Source organism: Phocoena sinus, chromosome 11 (assembly GCF_008692025.1).
Source record: "Phocoena sinus isolate mPhoSin1 chromosome 11, mPhoSin1.pri, whole genome shotgun sequence".
NCBI classification, from domain to species: domain Eukaryota; kingdom Metazoa; phylum Chordata; class Mammalia; order Artiodactyla; family Phocoenidae; genus Phocoena; species Phocoena sinus.
The window spans coordinates 62753980-62777989 of record NC_045773.1 but is presented as its reverse complement, the minus strand read 5'-3'; the positions used below and the strand labels follow the sequence as shown (position 1 = coordinate 62777989).

Sequence of the window (24010 nt, the reverse complement as noted above, 5' to 3'; positions counted from 1 at the left end):
GCAGAGCACAGGCTCTAGGCGCGAGGGCTTCAGTAGTTGTGGTGCATAGGCTCAGTAGTTGTGGCTCGCGGGCTGTAGAGCGCGGGCTCAGTAGTTGTGGCACGCGGGCTCTAGAGCGCGGGCTCAGTAGTTGTGGCTCACGGGCTTAGTTGCTCTGTGGCATGTGGGATCTTCCTCGACCAGGGCTCAAACCCGTGTCCCCTGCATTGGCAGGCGGATTCTTAATCACTGCGCCACCAGGGAAGCCCAAAGATTACCATCTGACTCTGCATTGACAGAAATACTTCATTGTACGGATCTTCACGGAGTCACTGTCATCCACAGGTGATAGAATAAACTGCACTGTGCTGTCTTTTGTTTTTAGTGAGGATGATTGTTAGAGTAACATTAAAGGCTCTCCTCTGTACACGAGACATTTCTTGTTCTTAAAGATCCATCAAGAGCCAGCTGTTTTTTTTTTTCCTGAAATCTCTGGGCTTTGACATATTTTTAGGCAGTGACTTTCCAAAGGATTTGCCGCTAATTGCTGACTGTTTCTGACATTCTGAACAGATGATTTTAACTCTCAACTGTTCGTGGTCGAAATGAGAATGGTACAGTTTCATAATCTGAAAAGCCGGGTGAGGAAATCAAATGAGCAAGGACAACCGATAGGAAATACCAAGCGGTGATCAGGAAGACAGTGATAACTAACGAGTTTGAATAACGCTTTTACAGGAAAACTAAAGAAACTGTCAATCTTGAAGGTGGATCAGAACAGACTCACCCAGTTGCCCGAGGCGGTTGGGGACTGTGAAAGCCTCACGGAATTGGTTCTTACGGAAAACCGGCTCCTGGTGAGTGTGGTTCCAGGGTCAGAGGGAGACTTATGTTGTGGGTTCTGTATCACAAAGGCTCCTTAGGTTCGATTCTACTTATTTGTAATTTGGGTAGACCAGATGGAAATTGCCTTACGTTGTAACTAACAAAGGGACCTGAGAAGCAAGCATGTGACATAAAGGTGATCCGTTTTGACGTGTCCAGGTCCCCCATCAGAGAGTGTGTCCCCCTTGTGATGCTTAGGGTACAGGGACTGAGCTGGACACTAGGGGGCCCAGGGAGGCGGGGGCGGGGGGGTGGTGGGGACCGGCCCTGTCAGTGGAAGTGCTGATGCCTCCATCGGGGAGTCCGAGGACGGGCCAGAGGGGGAGGGAATGGTGGTTGTCTCGGGAAGCCTTGGGAGCACTGGGGGTGGGGGGATGCTCTTTTGGAGGAGCCAGAGCACGGCTTTGACCTTGATCTCGCCCCATCTGAGAAGCTGGGTGAGGCAGTTCAGGTTCCCCGGGCTTGGACCAGAGAGAGCCCTCCGCATCTTCCCGGGGCAGCACCTGCTGGGGCGGGGTCCCAGGGCGACGGCAAACCTCAGCTGCTTCTCGCCTCTTGCTGCTTCCTCTCCATCCATCGTCCTTCACCTCCCACCCCATCTGTTCCCCTTTCTCCTCTTGTCGTTGTCCTGTAGCCGCTGTTTTCTTTAGTTTATTTTCCTGCCGTTCTCTTTTCTCTACATTTTGTCACTTTAGTTTTTACTCTACTTTCCTTTTTCCTCTTTTCTTCCCTTTTCTCCTCTCTTTATAAACAGAGTAAGTAATGCTCTTTAGGTGAAAAGATCAGAAGAAGACAGCGAGAGTGAGTGAAGGGTGTAGAGTTGGTAGTGCGGGGTGTGCCGGGAGCATCTCCCCTCAGACAGGACAGCGGCCTCCTCGGGCAGGTTGGGTGGGAGGGACTAGGCTCTCCTTCCTTGTTTCTGGGTTTAGAATTACAGATGGTAGAGACTTCCCTGGCGATCCAGTGGTTAAGACTTCGCCTCCCAATGCAGGGGGTGTGGGTTCCATCCCTGGTCGGGGAGCTGGGATCCCACATGCCTCACGGCCAAAAGACCGAAACATAGAACAGAAGCAATATTGTAACAAATTCAATAAAGACTTTAAAAATGGTCCACGTCAAAAAAAAAAAAAAAAAGAAAAAAGGAATTACAGATGGTAGTCATAACAGTCAGAAAAATAATATTCATCCCTGATTCCATCAGGGTCAAAGACCCCCCCATCCCCATGGGCTCCCACACCAGCCCGGGTGGCCCCCCTCCTTCCCCCAGCCTCATGGCCGCCCCCCGCTCGGGTTCTCACTGCCTGCTGAGCTCTCTGGCCTCCACAGGCATCTAAGCCACCATCTCTTGGAGTTCTCAGAGGTGCAGGCGGGGAAGGGATGAATCTCGAGGTTGCAGATTTCACTTCGTTGACTTAAAGAGCCTTCATTACCTCTTTTACTTGGTGTTTCTCTGTTCCCAGGCCTGTGCCTTTGACCTCATTTCATTGAAACATACTCTCATTTCTATAAAAATACAAAATATTAGATGCCACGTCCCCCAAATGAGTGCTACAAACACCTGATATTCAGGAAGAACCGTCACTTCTCTTACTGGATGAGATTAGATTCTCTCAGTTCTTGAAAAGATCTGTTTTACTCTGAGCTGTGTGAAAAGTATGCAGTAAGTTAATAACAAAAATGTTACTTTAACAGACTTTACCTAAGAGCATTGGAAAACTTAAGAAGTTGAGCAACTTGAATGCAGACAGAAATAAATTAGTGTCTTTACCAAAAGAGGTACGTGCTTTTAAGAAAATAATATAATGATAATTATAAAGAAATAATAACACATAAGGGGTCAAAGATGTCAACTACTTTAAAAGACTTATGTGATGCTTTTTAAAGGTGTAAACTCTCATCTGTGGATTCAGGGATGGTTGGAGGAATTGTATGAAAGAATGACCATCAGTAACACTAAGGAGAGTAGGTGGGTCCAGATGGTTGTGAGCAGAGTTGGGAAAGGTGAATTCGTTGGGGGACAGAGAGAACGACATTTTGGGGCTGACCTGGGAGAACAGTGACACCACGGACAGGAAGGGGTGATCTGGGAGTTGGGCAGAGGAAGGGGATGACTTTGGGTTTGACTGGGTTTAATGAGGAGTTAAACTGCCCCATAACCGTTGGAGTCATAAAAATGGATCTTGATGGAGCGTCTTCCTGGGCAGAGGCTTGCCTTCGGGAGAGAGGGAGTGAGCCCTCTAAGTAGAGAAGGATGCCCGGGAAGGTCTGGCCAGGTTCTTAGGATTTTTTGGTCAGTGCTCCAAGCAGGAGAAAAGAGACAGTCACCATCGTTTGCAGGCATAGCTGTGCAGCTTAGTGGCATTTCAGTTCTGGCAGAGGAGGTGCCAATACTGAGAATGGGGAGGAAACCTGAGACAGATCACACAGGGAGGCATCTGGGCCATTGTTTAAAAGGAAGACTCACTTTCTATTTGGAACCAGGAGAACCTGATTGGAAATGGGTCGTACTGAGCTTGATTTTTTATTAGCAATAGAGCCTAAAATAAAGTTTAAGATGCCATTTCTCCACTCTCCCCACACCCTGCCTCCGCCCATCAAGTGAGCTGTTGGTGAGCCCTTCGCCCTGGCCAAGCCCTCATATGAAAAGGTGCTGTGTCCTCTGATGTGATGACCACTGGCCAGGCACCATTTCCTCCTTATTTGTCTGTTTGACCCTTTCTAACATCTGTTTTGGAATAGTTTCAAAGCTGCCCTCCAACCAGCCAGAGCTCGAGGGGTTCTTATGGCTCCCAGGGCCGCTTCTCTGGGTGTCCGACTTGGCTTGGTCTCTTCTTTCCCTTCCCCATCTAGGTGTTCTACTCTCGGCAGCCCAGGCTTGTCCCTGGGTGAGAACGGCCAGCCTTCCTGAGTGGAAGCATAAGGATGTTTGTTACAAACGTGACTACGTTCTGTTCCCAGCAGAGAGACCTAATTCTTCATCTCAGCTAAACTGGGACACCAGAGAGTCTGCTCATCAAAATGTTTTTTGGTTCCAGTCTCAAAGCAATAAACCGAAACACAGAGCTGGTGTTCTGAGCATTTAATTGTACTCTTGCTGGAGAACACGTGTGGGTGGGTGTAGATCGGACGCATAAACACATGCAGAGAGAAGTAGAAAAGATTCATGACTTCCTTTCTCAATGTCCTGCACTACGCTAGGTGCTGTTGTGTATGTTCCTTGAATCGTCACAGCAGCTTTTTGAGGCCATGAGGATTTCCTCACTTTACAGATGAGGAAACTGAGGCTGGTGAGAAGCTTTCCCCACCGGGGCTCACACAGCTGGGAGTTGGGAGAATGGGTTCCAGATGTGTCCCCAGATGGCCAAGCCCATAAAAGCAGATTGAACCTACCTTTTCATTGCTGTGACCCTGACGTAAGGCAGGACCTTGATTGGGTAAAGGAAGGTCAAATCATCTTTAGTTTGGACACTTTAGAAAATTGATACATTTGAGGAATAGTTTCAGTAAATGCCAAAGAGAGGGCTTCTGAGTATGATGTTAATCCCCAGCAAGGTCACCACCCACCTGCCATGTCCCCATCCCTCTCTTTGGATCTGCTCTTTCAAAGGAACACATTTTAGGCAAGAATGTGAGGAGTTTCTTCTTGTAAACTGTCCCCATCATATTAGCATCAGCCCTGTTGGCACTCTGAGAGAATGAAATTATTGATATGATCGCTTCCCTGGCATTTGGCGTTTCATCAAGGAATGAAGTTTGTGCCTTTTCCTTCAGCTGCCCGAGAAAGCAGAGCTGTTTAGGACCCCAGGGACTGGCTCTTTTCTAGCCCATTTCACTCCGACTCACATACTCTGAGCTCCCAGGCTAGGACGTGTCCCAATTCTGCTGTGGGTCCCAGCTTGGTGACCCTGCAGAAACGGGCATTGCTGGCCTCTGACCCTCGGGCTGAGCTGCCAAATCATCGATGGGCCCCTCACCTTGAACGGGGTCTTGTTTGTTGGTCTGGTGTGAGTGTGAGTGTGTGTGCAGGGGGAATGCCACGTGTGTGCATACACTCTGCCTCCAAGCTTGATACCATCCCATCAAATCCTGCGCTCTCCTGATTGGATTCTTTTCTTTCCAAACGTGATTACTTCCTCTTGAACAATTAAGTCTCACGCATGACACATCTAAACTGAAATGCTGACCAATTCCATTTATATGCCCCAAATCCATAGTTGTATTAATGGCCTTTGGTCTGGTGTGCTGTGTAGTTCTTCCTCTTTTTTGTCTTTTTTTCCCCCCCATTTGATAGTATCACATTTTGTCAGTTTTACAGCACAGTTCCTTCGTCTATAGCAGCATTTATTTGCATTTTTTCCCCAAATGGTTGAGGGGAAAATGTTTGCACTGTGTGGGTCACAATAATAGATTCTGTTTGTGTTGTGTGGTGTTATGTGTAGTAAACATTTGCAAATCAATGAATGTCTCTTGTTTTCTTGATTGTTAGCTGCTTGGAAATTTAGAAAAGTCAGGTAAACTTGTAATCTTGTAAGTATTGTTCAGACCACAGTTGCATCTCTGACTTCCATTCTGCTTCTCAAATGCATGAAGATTCAGATCGGCTGACAGCTTTGTGTGCTCTTCATTGTAAAACATTGGACATTTTCCTCGAAACTCAGTTTTTTTTTTTTGTTTGTTTCTTTAAATGACTGCATGGCCTGGAACCTGGTTTTGCTGTGTGTTTGTCAGATTTGTTCCGATTACTCTCTCTCAAAAGAATGCTTTTCTGTGAATTACATCTTAAGTTATGCAGAAATTCTGAAAGGCATACCTTGGGGGCTCATCTGCCTTCACCAAATTCTCCTTTGCTGGCACGATTCTGTCTCTGAGGGACAGGCTAGATTCGCTTTATTTGCTACATGTGGCATGCTTCTGATTTTTCAATCCACTTACTTGCGTCTTTTATTTCTCATCCCGTTGCTCAAGTGTGTATGTTTCTGTGATAAGGAAGTTCCCTAAAAAACCCTGTTTTTGGTGGAGGGAAGAATTAAGGGGAAGAATCCTGTCTTCGTGGATAGACAGGACGTCGGTGTATGTGTGATCTTGGGTATGAAGATAGACACAAACTTTATAGTATTTCCAGCCACGTCTTATCGTTAAATGACCTAGGCCACAGAGAGTTTCTGGCTGGAAGAAATGGAGTATATATCCAAGTTTAGGGCTTAGTCTCTTGTCTCCATTAGGTCAAAATGGAAGTGACTCTACCTACATCATACCTGTCCAGTCAGGTGAGACAAGGGAGGATTTGCAGATCATTCGTCAAAGCTTTCCTTTAGCAGGCAATCTGTAAACACGAATCACCCACAGATATTGTGCTATTCAGAAATGTCCATGGTGATAGAGTATTCATTTTGTAGACAGCTTTCTGCCTTCTTATTAGTACAGTTTAAAATCCTTCTAGAGTAAGTTCCCATGATGTTCTAAAGTGAATTATTGATAAATAAAAGAGATACGACCAAACCTAAAAATGCTAGAGTTAAAAAAAAAAAAAAAAAGCTGACCGTTGGGTTTCAGGATAGAGAAGGCATTCCTAAACTTGAAAGAGGAAATAACTCATAAAAGAAACAGTTGATGGATTTGTCTACGTGAAAATGAGATTTGTGACCTTCAAGAAAATGAAGACAGGCTGGGGGAAGGGTGATGTTTACAGCATCACACGTGAAGGCTGTCTTTCCTTACTCTGTTAGAAATTCTTTCACATCATTGAGAAAAGAGATGTATCCACTCTAGAAAAGTGGACAGAAAGAAAAGCAAAGAGCCCCCCCACAAAAACCAGTGATTCACAGGAGAAAAAAATAGAAATGACTTTTAATGTGAAATCATTATTCACAAAATGTTAATTGAAGCATTTTCACCTATCAGATTTTCAAGATTTAAAAAATATAATAATATACCAAATGTTGGTTAGAGTACAGGAAAGTGCCTGTTATCATGGAAATATAAATTATTATGGCTTCTCTGGAAGGGAATTTGGTAGTAGTATTAAAAATTTGAAAAATAGGCATACCCTTTGATTCTGTAATTCCACTTCTAGGAATTTATCCTAGGAGAACAATTATGGATGTACACTGAGAATCATGCATGAGATTATTTCTCCCAGTGTATGCAGGAGCGTCTAGCGTGTTCCAGGCACCATGCCAAACATGTCCGGAGGCAGCTGACATGTGCCAGGCCCTGTGCCAAGTGCCTTCAGGCTAACTCTTGTCTGATTTTCACAACAATTCAATGAGATATAGGTAAATCATCATCAGCATCCAACAGATATTGATTTCTAAACTAAGACTCAGAGAGGTTAAGTAACTTGCCCAGGATCACACAGCAAAGAAATGGTAGAACTAATTAGCAGTGTCTACAGTGGTGATCTGCTAAGTATTCTGTGATACATATGTAGAAGGAAATAACTATGTGGTCAGTAAAAATTCTATTGGAAGCAAAATGACCTGGGAAGACATTCTTGATTCTGTATGCAAACAAAGGTGCTAAAGATCATAGGGCTGGTTCTAATTCTGTTGAAGTGCATAGTTATAATCACAAATGCATGGCATTTGAACCTCAAAATGTTAAGACTGATTATCCCTTCGTGGCAGGATTTGGTTTGAGTTATTTTCTCATTGTGCTTTCGTGCGTGTGTATATGTGGTTTTTATTTTCCAGTCAACTAAGTTACTTTCTTATAATTAGAAGAATGCTGTCGCTGTTAGTGGATATTTTGATGTCAGTGGCCCAACAATTCAGGGAGTCCCAAAACCACATGCTTTCCAAAATATTTCTGGAGCAGGGAACATTTGAATAATATGCCACAGATGATCATGGGAAAGGCAAAAAATAGTCCTTGGTTTCTAAAATTATACCTCATGTTATTTCTGTTCAAATAGGATTTTGACCAGATTTTGCTTATTGTACATTTTCCCTCTTGCCAGTGAAATGTGGGTTCAGTTCTGTTACAAATAATATTGAAAGGAAGATGCCGAAGGAAAATGAAAGTTCCTTTCCACTCGGGGCAGGTATTCACAAGGCAGGCTATAGGCAAAGGTGACCAATACAGGCTTTCTCTTTGAGTCACACAATCTGATTATCTCCTTTAAGCTGTCACCTGCAGGCTGTTACTACTCAGGGAAAGTTGACCTTACTGAAGGTTTGCTCAGTGATCTGCAGGTCCCGTATCCTTGAGATGGATCAGATCAGTGCCAAAGAGTTAAGGACAGTATTGTCTTGAATTAGGAGAACACAGAACAGCTCAACAAGGATCCTTAGCTACGTTCTGTAATTCTCAGAGAATCCAAGTCCAAGCCCTCGTATTCTTTTCTCTGGTGCTGCTATCCTTGTGTGCTATTTTGTGGTTAAAGGGAGTTTGAAAATATCAGCTTCCTACGTAACTGGTAATAAGTTATTTAAACAGTGACTCTGCTTCCCAGAATTTCTAAGTGATGGAGACATTTTATCCTGTTGACCCCTAAGGAGCCTGTAAACCCTGCCTCCTGAACCCAAAAGAGAAAGCACAAATCCATGCGAATGATGCAGAATGCAATAGTGAGCTCAGGCCAGTTCTTCACTCCTATGAACACAAAATGTCACTGTGATGCACCGTCAGGGAGACAGTATTTTAGGAGGTTCTGGGGCATCCAGGGCAGAGGTGGGCAGCCTCAGCACAGTTCCAGCAACATGGCAGGGGCTCAGGTGTGGACAGCCTGTCACTGGGACCTGGGACTTTCACTTCTTGGAAAAACAACAGCTACGTTTATTTGGCAGCAGCAATAGGTCAGGTCCTAGGATAGGGGCTGTGATAGGTGGTTTCGTTCAATCTAATGCTTATTGTTACTTTTGCTAAAGTAACATATCCAAATCCACAGGACCTAGGACGGAGCCTAAGTTCCACCCCTGGTCTGTGAGATCCCAGAGCCCCCCCCTCTACGTCACCCCGCATCCCCCTCTGACGTCTGTGAAGAACTCTGTCTTTTGAATCATGGCTTTGACTGCTCTATCATCTTTTCCAAAAGCCAAAGCTTCGCGCCATGCCCTCCCAGCTGGCTTGGTGTGAGCGTGTCCTGTGCTTTTTGCCCTGTTAGGCAGCCCTCACACATTCAGCCCAGATGGACTCTCTGTCCTCATCGTTTCCTGAAAACATGGCCGGTGGCGCTCAGAGGCCACTCACCTGCCTTGTCCACCCAGAGCGCCTGAGGCTCTTGGATACACTGCCTTCCTCCTCTTGACCTCTCAAATGGTGTGAGAGTAGAGCGGGGAAGGAAAGATAAAAAAATAAATCACAGGCTGTAAGCACGTAGGCAGTGCACACCCTCCACCGGGAGTTCCCGTTCTTTCCCCCAAAGTACGTAAGCGGTGTGAACTTGTCCGGAACTTTTATTGCACGGGCGACTTTCACAGACCTCTCTGACCCACTTTCATTAGTTAATTAATGTTTAGGAGTAGATGGTATAGGCACACGGTACAAACTGAAAATGTTCACATGGTGTATGCAACAGTAGGCCCCCCAAACAAAGACCCCACCGGTGGCGGGGGCAGTGGGCGGCTTCCTGACAAAGCGAAGCCCCAAGTCACGATGCAGCCTCGGCTCTGTGTAAATAACCAATACCTGCTTTGCCTCCCCGGAGTCCAGATAAGCCCTGTCTCCTCAAAGCCAGGCCGGCATGAGGCGTGACCGGCCTCAGCCACGTGCTGACCCAGTAGGCGCCCCTTCCTGGCTCGCAGACCCGGTGCGGATCCCCGACCACATGGATCGGGGCCGGTCCCCACGGGGACCTCCGCATGGGTCACCTAAATTCATCAGAGCGAATCTAATCGCGTCCGTCCTTACACGATCCAGGGTGTCCAGGGTTTTGATTCCTTTCCTTCTGGGAGGTGCCTGGGCACCTGGGTTAGACTGAGCCCCTTCCTCAAGGGAGGGAAGAATGCCAGGCCCCACAGAAGATGTGCCTCTTTTAGGACATGATATTTACAAAACGTGAGAGGCCGCCCTAGTAGTTCTTATCAGGGAAAAGAGTTTTGCGGTCTCCATTGTTACACATAGAAGCAGATGACAACTTTAAGTAGCAGCCTTTCAGTAGTAAGTAAACAAATACAAGTGTGTAGACATACCTTCATGAGGAATGCTGGTAGGTAGCTGGGCTTCACCTTTGGGCAGAGAGGATGCCAAACACCCTGATGACATGTAAGCGTGCAAATTAAACAGCCCCATCAAACGATCTGTCAGAGGGTTTGTATGGACCATAGTTAGAAAGGAAACGGATTGACGTGGACCAGGGGTTCTGGGAAGGCTTTTCGGGGTAGAGGATGTTTAGCTAATTGGGGGTGATGGTAAGATTTAAAAAAGACAGAAAGAAGAAGGGTGTATCTATAAGAAACAGTGTGACCAAAAATACAAGATGTCTTTTAGAGGACAGTGAGCAAACCAGTTTTTCTGGGATGGGAAATGTGAATACTGAGAAACGAGGGGAACGGTACGTCTCTGGGTGTTTCCAGGTGACCAGAGAGGAATGTTGGTCTGTGTTTTCTTGTGTGTTTAGTTTTCTTTTACATTCATTACGGTTACATGCTGTGGTTAAATATATTATTTCAAAATCCTTATATTTAACTCCTAAGGGGAGACATAAAAAGATTGTGCACAAAGGTAATTATGTAGCAGTTTCATAAATGTGCATTCCGCTTTTTAAGATACACACGTACATTTAACACAGAAATAAATAGAAAAGGGCAGAAGGTATATTCAGATACTGACGGAGAGCTGGGTGTCTTGCTCCTCCTCTGGTGGAGGCTCTGGGGTATTTTTCCATGTATCAGAATCAATAGGTCCCTTCATCAGCCCTTTTCCCCAGCCGCCCTGAGTCAGAACAGCGCATGTGTGGAGAGTGTAGCGTGGACGCGGGCCTGCGGGATGTTGTGTCTGGGACCCAGCTGGTTTTGCAACTCCTTCGTTCAGCTTTCCTGACTGTAGAAACCACAGACAGCTTATTCAAGAGAGTCCTTGAATTCTTTTGCGAAGACTAGACTCTTACTAAGCTCAGTTACCTTTGAATCGGTTACTTAAAATAAAAAGGGAATCAAATTTGGTGTGGACGCAGATATTGACGTGTGCTTTCAGCAGTAGGTCATAGCCGACCAAATTCACTTTTTGCTAAAAGATGGTTCATTTTGCATTTGTCAAAGGGCACTGAATTTATCAAATTAAGTTGTGAATGACCAAAGACTATTAAAAGATGTACGGTAGAAATCAATGTATCATCTCCCAGATGTTCCTCGTTTTCTTTTCTTTTTAAAGAAACTGGAACACTGAAGTTAACATAATGGGCAGGTCTTCAAAGGGGTGTGTGTGTGTGCGTGTGTGTGTATCACCTTTGGCCTGACTTTTGAAACCTAGAATTCTTTTTTTTTTAATTTAATTTTTTATTAAAGTATAGTTGATTTACAATGTTGTATTAGTTTCTGGAGTGCAGCAAAGTGATTCAGATATATATATATCCTTTTTCATATTTTTTTCCAACCTAGAATTCTTAAACTCCCATATTACCAAATACTATATGTCTGGACCTGTGTTGTCTGGTTAACATATTTAAAAGATGCAGTTGCATTAGGTAGCAGTAGAAAATGACTTTCTGTTCAGAATGCAGTTTTTGAACTGTCTTGTTTATTTTCTTGACTTAATTTAGAACATACGTGTTTAATGTTTTGCAGAGATTTTTAAGCTTACTGGACGACTCAGTGTTTTATATGATATAAATCAATCATAGCTGGTCATCAGTGAGACTTAAAATCGTGTGATGTTATTTTGTGCATCCTTTTCATGCCATTTGATGAACGAGACCCTCCAGTCCCACCCCCATCTCCCAGAAAAACCTGGAAAACAGTCACGTTTTCTTTCCCATCACAGATCGGCGGGTGCAGCAGCCTCACCGTGTTCTGCGTGCGCGACAACAGGCTGACTCGGATCCCTGCGGAGGTGTCACGGGCCGCTGAGCTGCACGTCCTGGACGTGGCAGGGAACAGGTAAGCCTGAGACAAGCAAACGGTCATCCATCCCAGCCTTGGCTGTCTTGCCTTTGCTCCACCTTGTAAAATATATACTGATTGGTCACATTAGCCAGGCCTGGAAGCTCCCAGTCTGGGAGCTGGAGTGATGGAGCCCGATGGAGTGGACGAGGTCAAGGGCAGCCAGAGCGTGGAGTCCTTTAAGGTTACGGTGGGCACGGCCGGACACATGCTTTCCAGATGACGGTACCGCGATGGAAGGGGGAGGGAGACCTAGGTCTTGGCTTTTATAACTGGCTTCCGTATGTCATTGTGGACCTTGGTTTCCTCATCTGAAACAAGACCTCCCATGAGTCTGAGCTAGATTTTAGCCAGGGGTCTTGATGTGTCTTGCCCGTGACTCTGAACCCCCTGACATTGTGAACAAAACTGTATTCAGGGACACTTTGCTGGTGAGAAGATCCACAGCTAATGTCAGAATTGCCAGGTGTTTCATAGTCTAAAAAACCTGACGAGCCACCAGTCGGTGTCCCCAAGGTCTCAGCAGCGCCATCTCTCGAGTTCTGGGTCAGAGGCCTGCGGGCTGCTTGCCAGACTCTGGAATGTGGACTAGAGTCATTTCAGCCATTCTGAACCAATTTCATCACTGCGGATGTCACCGCACTTTCCTTCCCCTGAGCCCTCCTACCCAGGCTCTTCTTTCCACCTCTGACACCTTCTCTGTTTCCCCGCTTTTATCCTTTGGCACTCATGTTCCTCTTTTCTCCAGGAAGCCTCCTCTCTGGGTCTGCATTTCTGAATTACCCTGATGATAATTGCTTGTTTACCCGCATGCGACCCTCCTGAAATTAAAGTTACCTAAAGTTAGATGTGATGGTTTGTGTGTCATTGTGATTTGTCCCTTCAGTAGATGCCTGGTGAATATCTGTCAACTGAATGGAAACGTTAAAAATGTTCATTTTGCAGAATGGCTGGCAGGCCACTGCAAAGGGCCTGATATCACAGGCTATGTTGCCAAAAGGAATTTAAAAAATGCTTTCGGGTGTTATATAGTTAGATGGGAGAGAACGTGCTGGACCAGGGGAAGACGATCAATGCTTCAAAATGGTAAAGGCCAGCGATCCAAAGAGTGTCTGGGGGATTGTGGCCTACGTGATTCGCTGCTCACAGGTTAGGCACGAGCCACCATTTTTCACTCCTGCTAATGGATCGTGGACAGCAGTGCTAAACAAACAGCAGGACACTGGGGAACCTGGTGATGAGCTGTGGCCTCAGGAAACCCTCACCGTTTTAAAGTTGATGCTTTCAGGACATCTTGATAGATTCTTAAGGCCATTCACTGGTGACTGGAAACTCAGAATTAATTTGAGCTAGATGTTGAATTTCTGCTTGGATTAAGCCCAACAGGAGGCATGCAGCTTGAGAAGGGCCCTTCCCTCTTAACCTCTCCCTATAGCAGTAGAAGCCCAGTGATTCCAGACCCGCCCCAGTTCTTGCCACTTCGGGGAGCACGGATTTGCATCACTAATTCTTGAGCAGAAAGATGGCTCTGACCTCTAAAAACTGTTTTTCACACGAGTGAAGACCCCATTCTCAAGTTCTCAGGAGAAGGGAAAGTTTGATATTTATTATGCCTGGGCCAGGGTGGACAAACAGCAATTAAAAAGTCAAGTGCCATAGCTGTCATCCGAGTCAGTTAGGTGTGTCCTTTAGTCCATTGTATATATAGATGCATAACCAGATTTTAAGCTTATTAAACTATTTAATTACTACTTATTTAAAGTATCAGTAGAGAAACTTATACCCTCAGGTGAAAAGAGGCTACCATGTTAGCTTTCAGCTTGCAGAAATGTCACATCATGGGAAGTCCTACCAAATACAACAGAAGTTTCTGCCTCTCCCCCCAAGCATATAAAAGTAGCAAACGGCACAGGGAGGCTGCATGTCGGTTCCCAGAAATTTTTTTTTGACACGTTTGATAGGAAAATTATAGCAAGGATAACGCTAAAATGCCGCTTGGAGACTAAAGCACCAAGCCTTCTGATACAGTAATAGAGGAGGTGCCTTGTATCAGCAACCACCTCTGGGCCCAGAATACAGATGTCCTTAACTCTTAGGTTCTTTCCCATATGACTATCCACCAAGTACACAAAATCGGGTATTGGAGCATCTTCCTCGCAATATTACTAGTACCAAATACTGCAAACCATGGCTGTCGACGGAGAAATCGTTTGTAACTTTGAATTTCATGATCCAAAAAATAAATTAAAAAGCCTAGAAGGTATCACCTTATACCTATTAGGATGGCTTTTTATCAAAAAGACAAGGGGTAACACGTGTTGATGATGACACAGCAGAAAGGGAACACTTGTGCAGCGTTGGCGGGAATGTAAGTTGGTGCATCCACAATGGAAAACAGTATGGGGTGTCCTCAAGAAATTATAAATAGAACCACCATATGATCCAGCAGTTCAGCTTCTGGGTATATACCCAAAGGAAAAGAAAACAGGATATCCAAGCGGTATCTGGACTCTCACGTTCATTGCAGCTTTATTCACAGTAGCTGAGATATGGAAATAGCCTAAGCATCCAACAGGTGAATGAATAAAGATGTGTGTGTGTGTGTGTGTGTGTGTGAGAGAGAGAGAGAGTGTGAGTGTGTACACACATATATACGTATGTATGAAATGGAATATTATTCAGCCGTGAGAAAGTCCTAAATCCTGTCATTTACGACAACAAGGATGGAGCTTGAGGGCATTTTGCTAAGTGAAATAAGTTAGACAGAGAAAGACAAATACTGTGTGATCTCATTTTTATGGGAAGTCTAAACAAGCTGCACTCATAGAAACAGAGAGTGGACTGGTGGTTGCCAGGGGCCAGCGGGGTGGGGGAAATTAGGAGATGCCAGTTAAAGGGTACAAATTTCCGGTTAGCAGACGAATAAGTTCTGGGGATCTAACATATAGCATGATGACTGTAGTTAACAACACTGTATTATATCCTCTAAAGGTGCTAGGAGAGTAGATCTTAAATGTTTCCAACACACAGACACACACACACACACACACACAGACACACACACACACACACACACACTGTGGTGATTATGTGAGGAGATGGAGATACTAAGCCTACTGAGGTAATCATTTCCCGAAACAGTCATCCCTCTGTATCCCTGGGGGGATTGATTCCAGCACCCCCGAGGGTACCAACATGGGCAGACGCCCCAGCCCCTTATATAAGATGCCGCAGCAGAGTTGGCCCTCCGCATCCGCAGGTCCTGCATCCTCAGACACTGAACACCAACGTTATATATCAAATCACCACATTGTCCACCTCAGATTTACACAGTGGTATATGTCAATTAGATCTCAATAAAGCTGGAAAAAATATTAAAAGACAAAACACCACAGTGTAGCCAGACTGTGGAATACTGAGCAGCTAGAGAATGATCTGTTTCTCTGCGTTGTGACCCACGATGCCCAGGGCAAAGAGCAAGTGTGGATAGTGCCTGGTGCTCTCATTTTTGTTTTTGTTTTTAAGAAGTCTTGCCTATAGAGAACACCAAAATATTAAGTGGTTCCCCTAGAGGAGGGCTGGAAACTTGAGGTTACAGGGGGCTTTCACTTTAGATATTTTGGGATTGTTTACACTTTAGATATTTGGGGATTGTTTACATTTTTTCACTGATTATGTTCTCTCTGTGTATCTCTTTAAACATTTTTGAAAACGTTGCTTAAAACTAACAATTCTACTAGGAGGTAACAAACAGATGAAATATTCAGTTGTAAGAAGCATTCAGCCATAGGTCTAGTTAGTATTACATTAATCAGTAGGCCATGTTTGGGTGCTAAATAAATTTGATAAAGCAACTGCTATCGTAGCCAGAGGTGGGGAAGGTCACTTCAGTGGGCTGGTCGCCGATGTATCTGGAAACGAGAAGCTCACGGTTTGGTTGTTCATTTGCTTTATTCCTTGTACTGTTGATGTAAGTAGTAACCACGGGCTTTTTATTTCTGTGGTCCTAAATGTAGCACAGAGGTGTGTACAAATGGGGCTGCGGCTTCTTGTGTTGATCCTGTAGTGAACAGAAGGTACCAGAATAAACCAAAAATGTATTACTAACTCCCCTGGAAAGCAGATTTTTTAAAAAAATCTGTTTTCTGGCTTGTATCTGGGATGCTCACCCAAGAGAAACAGAGGAGTGTGTGTCTTTCTCCCCAAGGCCGCAGTGAGTCAGCGACAGGGTCGGCCCAGCCCGCAGAGTCTCTGTTTGCAGACTGGGCAGGGAGCAGGGCTTTTTTCCTCTGTGACACTGGGAACACCTCTGTCCATAAGACACGTGTGAACGAGCTCATGTGTGGTGTGTGCTTGGCCGGCAGCAGCCGAATCCAAGCTGGCACGTTGATTCTTTGCGGGAAAACCAGTGTTCTAGACCACGCATCTGTCTTACCTGGCCTGGTGGCATGTGATTTTAAGACCTGTTGTTGTGGAGTCTAGTAATTTATTGTAGCTTTTATGACATGATTTGCATCCTTAGCAGCTGTTATTTATTATTGATGCTCTGTTTAGCCTTTTGTTTATACCTTTGCTTTAGCATTTATCTGGGAAGCCAGTTATTAGTCTGAGAAGGCACGACGACCGTGTTTTTAGTATCTGTGTGTCATGCCGGCTTTCAAATCTTGATTTATTTTTTCTTTACCCTCTCGAAGGTAGAGACGCTGACTATAGATTTCTTTCCCAAGACGTTGAAACTTGAAACATTCTGGAGGATATTAGCTTAATTCCTTTTTAAAAAAGAAATAGGGACAAACTTTCAAAAGAAATTACCCTTTGGTTCAATAAAATGAAAAAGGGTTTGATGTCTTTTAAGCACCCCCCCCAGTGTATTAGGATATTCTTTTTAAAAAGTCCTGTCACAGTGTCTGGCAGATGCCTGCCTTGTGTCTTTAACTTCCTTGCATTTGAGTATGTATGTGACAGCCTTTGGGCAGAGGGAGAGATCATTTGTATGCTGATACAAATAAGCACAGAGATTTCACTTTCTAGCCCCCCTCAAAGAACCAATACCTCAGAATCAGGGGAAGTGGGGCTGTGAGTTGCTGTGCCCTCAGAGCCCTCCAGGCATCCTCCTGGTATGTGCATGTCACTGCACCGGGTGGATTCTGGGATTTAAAAACACATATTTCGGGCTTCCCTGGTGGCGCAGTGGTTGAGAGTCCGCCTGCCGATGCAGGGGACATGGGTTCGTGCGCCGGTCCGGGAAGATCCCACATGCCGCGGAGCGGCTGGGCCCATGAGCCATGGCCGCTAAGCCTGCGCGACCGGAGCCTGTGCTCCGCAATGGGAGAGGCCACAACAGTGAGAGGCCCGCATACAGTTAAAAAAAAACAAAAAAAACAAAAAAAACAAAAAAAAAAAACACATATTTCCCACCCAATTTGGCCGTCATTGGTGAAATAGTGGCGTGTACAACACACGGAGTCTTTTCAGGGGTCCTTTCACATAGGCAATTCTCCTCACTCCCACGTGGGCACAGTTCCCTGTATTTAACCAATACTGCACCCACTGAGTGTGTATGGGATGGGTCAGCCTTAACTGGACTAACTTTTAGGAAAAGAAAATATTTTCTCACCTCCATAACTAGGACATGGGAAGGCTTTTGTGAAATGTATTCATTATTCTTATAGAAAGTTTGTTAATACGCTGTCTGCATTCTTTGATCATTTCTAACTTCATCTGTTAAATTAACTTAGTTGGTCTGTGCTTACGTTTTACTTGGATTCGTTTTATAATATTGGAGTATAACTGCTTTTTCTAGTTTATTTCTAGTTTATTTCCCGTAAGTCTGTCAATTCAAAATACGTCTGACAAGTCTGCATTAGTCTGTCGGTGAGACATTTAGGCATCTCTCCATATATGTTAAATGGAGATAGAGGTACCGTTTCATAGACGAAAGAACCCCAGAAATATACGCTGTCACATAATTTCTTATAGAATTAATGGGCCAGAGATTTCTTTTAAGAAATGTGCCTCCTATTGTAGGTAACAGACTGTGATTAGCTATTTTTAGCTAACGTATGAAGTCATTTCTAAGATGGAGCTATCCTTTAATCTACGGAGCCGTCCTTAGAGTGAAAATACTTGATCAAATATAACCTTAAGTTCTTTAAACCTTAAATTCCTGTATCTGCAGAGGTTCGGGTGTTTTCAGAGTGAATTAAACTTGTGTAAAGCCTTGGTTTTTACCAGAGCAGCATTTCACCCTTGGCAGTGTTCCATTTGGGACTGGATAGTTGTTTGTTGCGCGGCTGTCCTATGCGTTGTAGGGTATTTAGCAACATCCGGGCCTTGACCCACTAGATGTCAGTAGCACCCCCAAAAATGTCTATAGACATTGCCAGGTGTCCCCGGGGGCAAAATTGCCCCTAGTTGAGATCCTCTGCTCCATGTAATCGTCGCCAAGTACCAAGTGCATATGATTTCTGGTGACGGTCATCACTAAATAGATTTAACTGGTCAAATACTTGTACAAACATAGATAGAAAACTAATCTTTAGGTATCACATTACAGTTTTTAAAGTGCTTTATCTCCTTCGAAACTGAAGCAATCTGAGGTGGAAATTAATTATCACGTAGGTGTCTGAGAAGTGGGAGCTTTCAGAGACTTAAAAGTCTAAAATGGAATACCTAAAATAATCTCCCCAGAGAGAGCAAGTGGAGTCCATAAAGAAACACTTTTAATCTTATTTTACCTGCAGTTAAACTTTGCAGCGCCCAAGGCCTCATCTTCCTCATGTCCCGATTTGCCAGGTGCTACCGGGGGCGGGTAACGCCATGGTCTTATTTCCAGCCCTGCGGGTGAGGCTGTCCCCATTGACTTAGGAAGAACTCGGCTTCTGGGTTCTTCCACAATTAACACTGGCTTCCCCACTCCCCCGCCCCACCCCGGCCTTTAAATGGAAACTTCCCAAGAGTAAACAGCGCGCGCTGTAATTTCCTCATTTTTTGCCCCATGGCCTGGAGGTGCTAATGAGAGAGGTGATGACAGAAGAGGGAAGCACAGTCACCCACTGAAGTGTCCACTGGCAAAGGGTAAATAGAGTGTCTTATTATAAACATAATACCTTTTCACATATTGAACCCAATCCCAGGAAGCGGTTTTTATTTTTTTTTCCTGTTTTGTTTTGGACAAGACTTGATTTAATCACAGATTGTAAGCTCCCCATGTCTCCTTTTGTTTTCATCGAGGCTGTCGCACCTGCCTTTATCCCTGACCGCTTTACAGCTGAAGGCGCTGTGGTTATCAGACAACCAGTCCCAGCCCCTGCTCACGTTCCAGACGGACACTGACCACACCACCCGGGGAGAAGATTCTCACCTGTGTCTTTACTTCCTCAGCTGCCTTCGAACCTGCTTGCCAAGGTAAATGGAAGGACCCAGGTTCCTTGGCCCCGAGAATTAGCAGCAGCTAATGCCTGTCCTTAAGGCCTCTCACTCGCACACGGGACTGCGTTGTGTCTTATCTGCCTGCAGAGCCAGCCAGGTGTGAGGTCATTGCGGGTCTTTTCTGGGAAGCTTCCCCTGTATCTCTGCAGAAAAAACGTGCTGCTCATACCCGTGTATCACATTTGATATTCTTTAAACAGCCTTCTGGTTTTGAGTTCTAGCTCAGGCTGAAAATGCAAATACAGACTCCTAAAAGAGGTAAGAGTCCCTTAAAATCCAAACAGACGGTTTGGAGGATTAGTATTGAACATCTCCAGCAAACTCTTTTTAAAACAGGGAGTTGTTTTGAGTGACTGTACCTTTGTTTTGTAAATTGTGTGTGGTTTAAAAAAGCATTCAGGGCTTCCCTGGGAGCGCAGTGGTTGAGAATCTGCCTGCTAATGCAGGGGACACCGGTTCGAGCCCTGGTCTGGGAGGATCCCACATGCCACGGAGCAACTAGGCCCGTGAGCCACAATTACTGAGCCTGCGCGTCTGGAGCCTGTGCTCCGCAACAAGGGAGGCCGCGACAATGAGAGGCCCGCGCACCGCGATGAAGAGGGGCCCCCGCTTGCCGCAACCAGAGAAAGCCCTCGCACAGAAACGAAGACCCAACTCAGCAAAAATAAATAAATAATAATAAACTCCTACCCCCAACATCTTCTAAAAAAAACAAAAGTGATTACTTTAAAAAAAAAAAAGCATTCACACTCATATCACATGACTGTCATAAATCCTTTTCTGGGAGCTGGTTTCGATAGAAAAAAGGGAGAAGGGTCTGGGCGAGCGGAGCCCACCTTGTCTATCCCAGCCTCGTTAGAGGAGCACTTAAGACCCAAGAGACAATGCGGTAGGTTGCGCTGCCAAGCAAAGTACTAGATCCAACATGTGTGGCCAAATCACGGTCAAGAGGAAGTTTCTGAAGTGAGTGTGTAAAAAAGAAGCATGAAAAAGAACTCTATGAATCATGATGACATTCTGGAATGAAATAGTAAATATTGATTTAGCAGATATCTTATGATCTTAAATAGAATTACGCATCCTTGAAAAGAAAGGGCAACCTTGCCAGTCACGGGAACCCTGCTGACGTGGTCTTTGTCCAACAGAGAACCTGCCTCGCTGTGGTGCCCTGGAGAGCTTGGTGAACGATGTGTCCGATGAGGCCTGGAATGAGCGTGCAGTGAACAGAGTCAGCGCAATCCGATTTCTGGAAGATGAAAAGGACGAGGACGATAATGAAACGGTATGCGATTCGAGCTTCTTGGCTTCCACAGACATTCAAAATTTAAAAGGCTTCCGAGATTGAAAGTGACACCTGATAAAGATCTCTCTTATTTTCAAATAGTCTTTTCTCTGTTCTGCCTTCAGCATCTAAGAATTGTTTTTAGAAGGCAAAACTGGGAGTTTCTAAGGTTCTGATTCACCAAATGAGACTTTTTTTGTTTGTTTGTTTGAATAGTTTGTGGGTGCTTCTTTTTCTTTATTTGTGATAGTTACCCCTCCTGCCCCCACTGCTTTCTTAAAATTGGTGGGAATTTTTTCTTCTCTTTTGTTCCCAGTGAACTGAGTCTCTCCCTGCCCTCCACACCCATTTGTAGCCGTACCGTGGGGATTCATCCATGTTTCACCACGTGGCTTAGCTTGCCTGCTGTCCTCCTGGACTTCTTGCTTATCTTCACATAACCGGGAGCCTTCACCTTCATGCAGAGAGCTTGTGATCTGAAGTAGGATTCCTTATGGGTTTTCATTCAGCAAATCAGGAATAGGTTTGAAAGGACCACTCAGCCCTACTTGCCTCCATCCTCCATATGTGTCTCAGCCATCCAGTTGAGTCAGGGACAACTCTCGGAGTCTTCCTGCAATTTGGCTTTGGCTTCTAAACTCCTTGCACTAATTGAGATTTTCATAAGCAGAACTCAGAGGGAGTACTTGCAGCCCCCAAGACAAACGGCAGTTTTTTAAATTACTGCCTGGAGTCTTTGTTATTCCAGCTGTCCCCAAGTGGGCTTTCATTCACTTACAGTGGCAGAGGGCAAAGTAGGAATTAGGCATGACAGAATGACTCCAATGTAAATGACTTTATCTCATGACTTCTTAGAGCATGATTATTTCACCAGTTACGCGTTGCCTTAGTGCTGCTCCTCCTTTGTTAACCTATAGTAGCTCCTCCTGAAACTCCTGGACTGGCCATTTATAAGATGTAAATGCTGTTTTAGGAGCAGAAGAGCACATAACATGTTAAATAATATAATTTTAAAAACATTGCCCATACCCTGTCACTTCACTTCCCACCCTGTGGTCTTTATTAGAAAAATGTGAACTTTCTTCAGTAGGTCATAAATAAAACACAGCGGCAAAATTAGAAAAGAAGTCCTTTCTCACTTCCCTTTTCCTTCACCTCCTGTGCCTCATGGGCTGAAGAAAGCCAGAACCGCTTCAGATAATAGTAGAACATTCTAGGGATTTTAATTTTAGAATTTTTTTGACTCCTTTCTCTTCTTCCTCCCCTCCCCCCACAATTCTATCTCACAAATCTTTTATTTTTTTCTTACTGCACGTGGAACTTTGTTCTTATCGTAACACTCATCTCGTATTTTGCAAAGTATTCTTTTATTCTGAAAGGAGCCCTTCCATCTTGACTAGGTAAGTTATACTAAGCACTTTCATCTTCCCTTAACCACGAGGGAGCAGTTGATATATGCACGTACCTCCAAAGCAAGCTTTTCGCCCACTCTGCCTCTTACTCTGGGAAGGGGAGTCCTGTGTCGGAAAGCTACCCATGAAGCTTCGCATTTGAAGGAGTGATGGAGTAAAACCCAAACACTCACCCCGCTCCTTGCTTTTCAGAGAACACTCCTGAGACGAGCCACGCCCCACCCAGGGGAGCTCAAGAACATGAAAAAGACGGTGGAAAATTTACGGAACGACAGGAATGCTGCTAAAGGACTGGATTCCAACAAAAACGAGGTCAACCACACCATTGACCGTGTGACCACGTCGGTGTAGATGGCGCGTCCACGTCATACCTCCCGAGTCATTCTGCTGTGGAGCCAGCCTGTCCCCGCGTGGAGCCCCCAGAGGCCCTGGCCTCCACCGGACCCCGCACCGGTCCCCCACCCACGCGTCGGGATGCTGCGCCCCCGGGAAGTGCCTTACTCTGATCCGGCAGCCAGTCACTGCACCCACCCGTGGTCTCCGGCCTGATTTTTTTTTTTTTTTCCCTAGATTTCAGTTGTTTGTAATAAGTAGAATACACTACTGACAACATCTGACCTTTGGTTTTTGTCTTGTGTTGGGGTCAGGGAGAGCAGGAAGGGGAATTTTGACCCTCCTCCCTCCCATAAAGTGCTGGGACATTGTGAACCCAAGTTCTCTTGGACCTACTGATGAGAGAGAGTTTTACGTATGGGGGAAAAATTGATACTTTTTTAAACCCTTTTTGGCAGCTCAGATGGTGTACATTTAAACATTTTGTATAGGTATTTCATAACAAAAAATATGTATTTCTTTTTGTGATTTTATCTTGGAAACGGTACGTGCAGGAAAAAAAAACAACCACCAGTCCTAAAGTATTTGTTTTTATTTGTACCATCCACTTGTGCCTTACTGTAGCCTGTGTCCTGTCAAACCAGTTGTCACAATGGCATCTTTGAGCAGAGAGGAGGCTGGAAAGGTGGTACTTTGAAAGCAATGTTGGATTTTAATCAGTAATCTACCAGGTGGATTTGTTTTTAACCAAAAAGAAGAGTTACCACCAATTCGTAAATTATGCCAGTTGATTTTTGTTTTTTAAAGATGAACCAAAGGATTAGACTGCTAATATTTCATTTCTTTTACAGTCTGACTTTTTCATGAATGAGTCTCTTAGGATAAGTGTCGTGTCTGCTTGTACCTACTCAGAAGGTATGTGCCATTTGTAAAATAAAACAGCAGAAAAGCACAAAAAGAAAAAACTGGTTCAGAAATTCAGTGGGGAAATGCATTATGTACTATTAAAGAAAGTATGGTTTTTACTGAAGAAAGCTTTAAAAGTTTTATATCGAGATATAAAACCACAATAAAGCAGAATAACCTACAACCCCGTTAGAAATGTTGCTGTCTTTATAAGTGCAATTTAATTTGTACATAGAGTTTGGATCAAAGTATAACAAAATATTGCTTCAAGTTTTAATTTTAAGTCTGCTAATTTAAGGGGTCTGGGGGTATGTTTTGGTGTGTTTCTGTTGGTTTCTTTTTTTAAAATTTTGTATGATGTGATAAAAGAGGAATGAAAAGAGGACACAGCCTGTCCCTGTGTGGTGTTTAGGAAAATCATGCTGTTGGTGTTGTCCTTTTATTCCTTCCATGAAATAAAGTCACCCTGGACATGAGCCGTTACAGCTTTTTAAAGTTGATTTCTCCTCGTATGTTCAAATGATAGAAGGCAGCCGAGTTCTTTCAGAATGCCCTCCCTTTCCTCAAATACCTGAGCCGCCGGTGGTTTTATGCTAACGTCCTGTGGGTCTGAGTACCCCTTCCTCCCACCCGAGGTGGAGCCCAGCATCGCCTTCAAGTCTGGCGCCTCACCTTGGGTTGGAAGGCTGTCTGGCCAATCAGGCTCCTTAGAAACCTGCTTTCAACCAACCAACTGCGATACC

The 24010-nt window shown here is 44.7% G+C and overlaps 1 protein-coding gene across 1 annotated transcript in view; it reads left to right on the top strand.

The window, feature by feature from the left end:
• LRRC1 (leucine rich repeat containing 1) overlaps nucleotides 1-23743 on the top strand; it is a 134519-nt gene extending 110776 nt beyond the window's left edge. The window contains 7 exon segments of the mRNA XM_032649811.1: nucleotides 718-836; nucleotides 2557-2640; nucleotides 11785-11900; nucleotides 19137-19248; nucleotides 19250-19310; nucleotides 20480-20616; nucleotides 22221-23743. Of these exon segments, the coding sequence (XP_032505702.1) occupies nucleotides 718-836; nucleotides 2557-2640; nucleotides 11785-11900; nucleotides 19137-19248; nucleotides 19250-19310; nucleotides 20480-20616; nucleotides 22221-22379 (788 nt within the window). The 3' untranslated portion in view covers nucleotides 22380-23743.
• The last annotated feature ends 267 nt before the right edge of the window (nucleotides 23744-24010 follow it).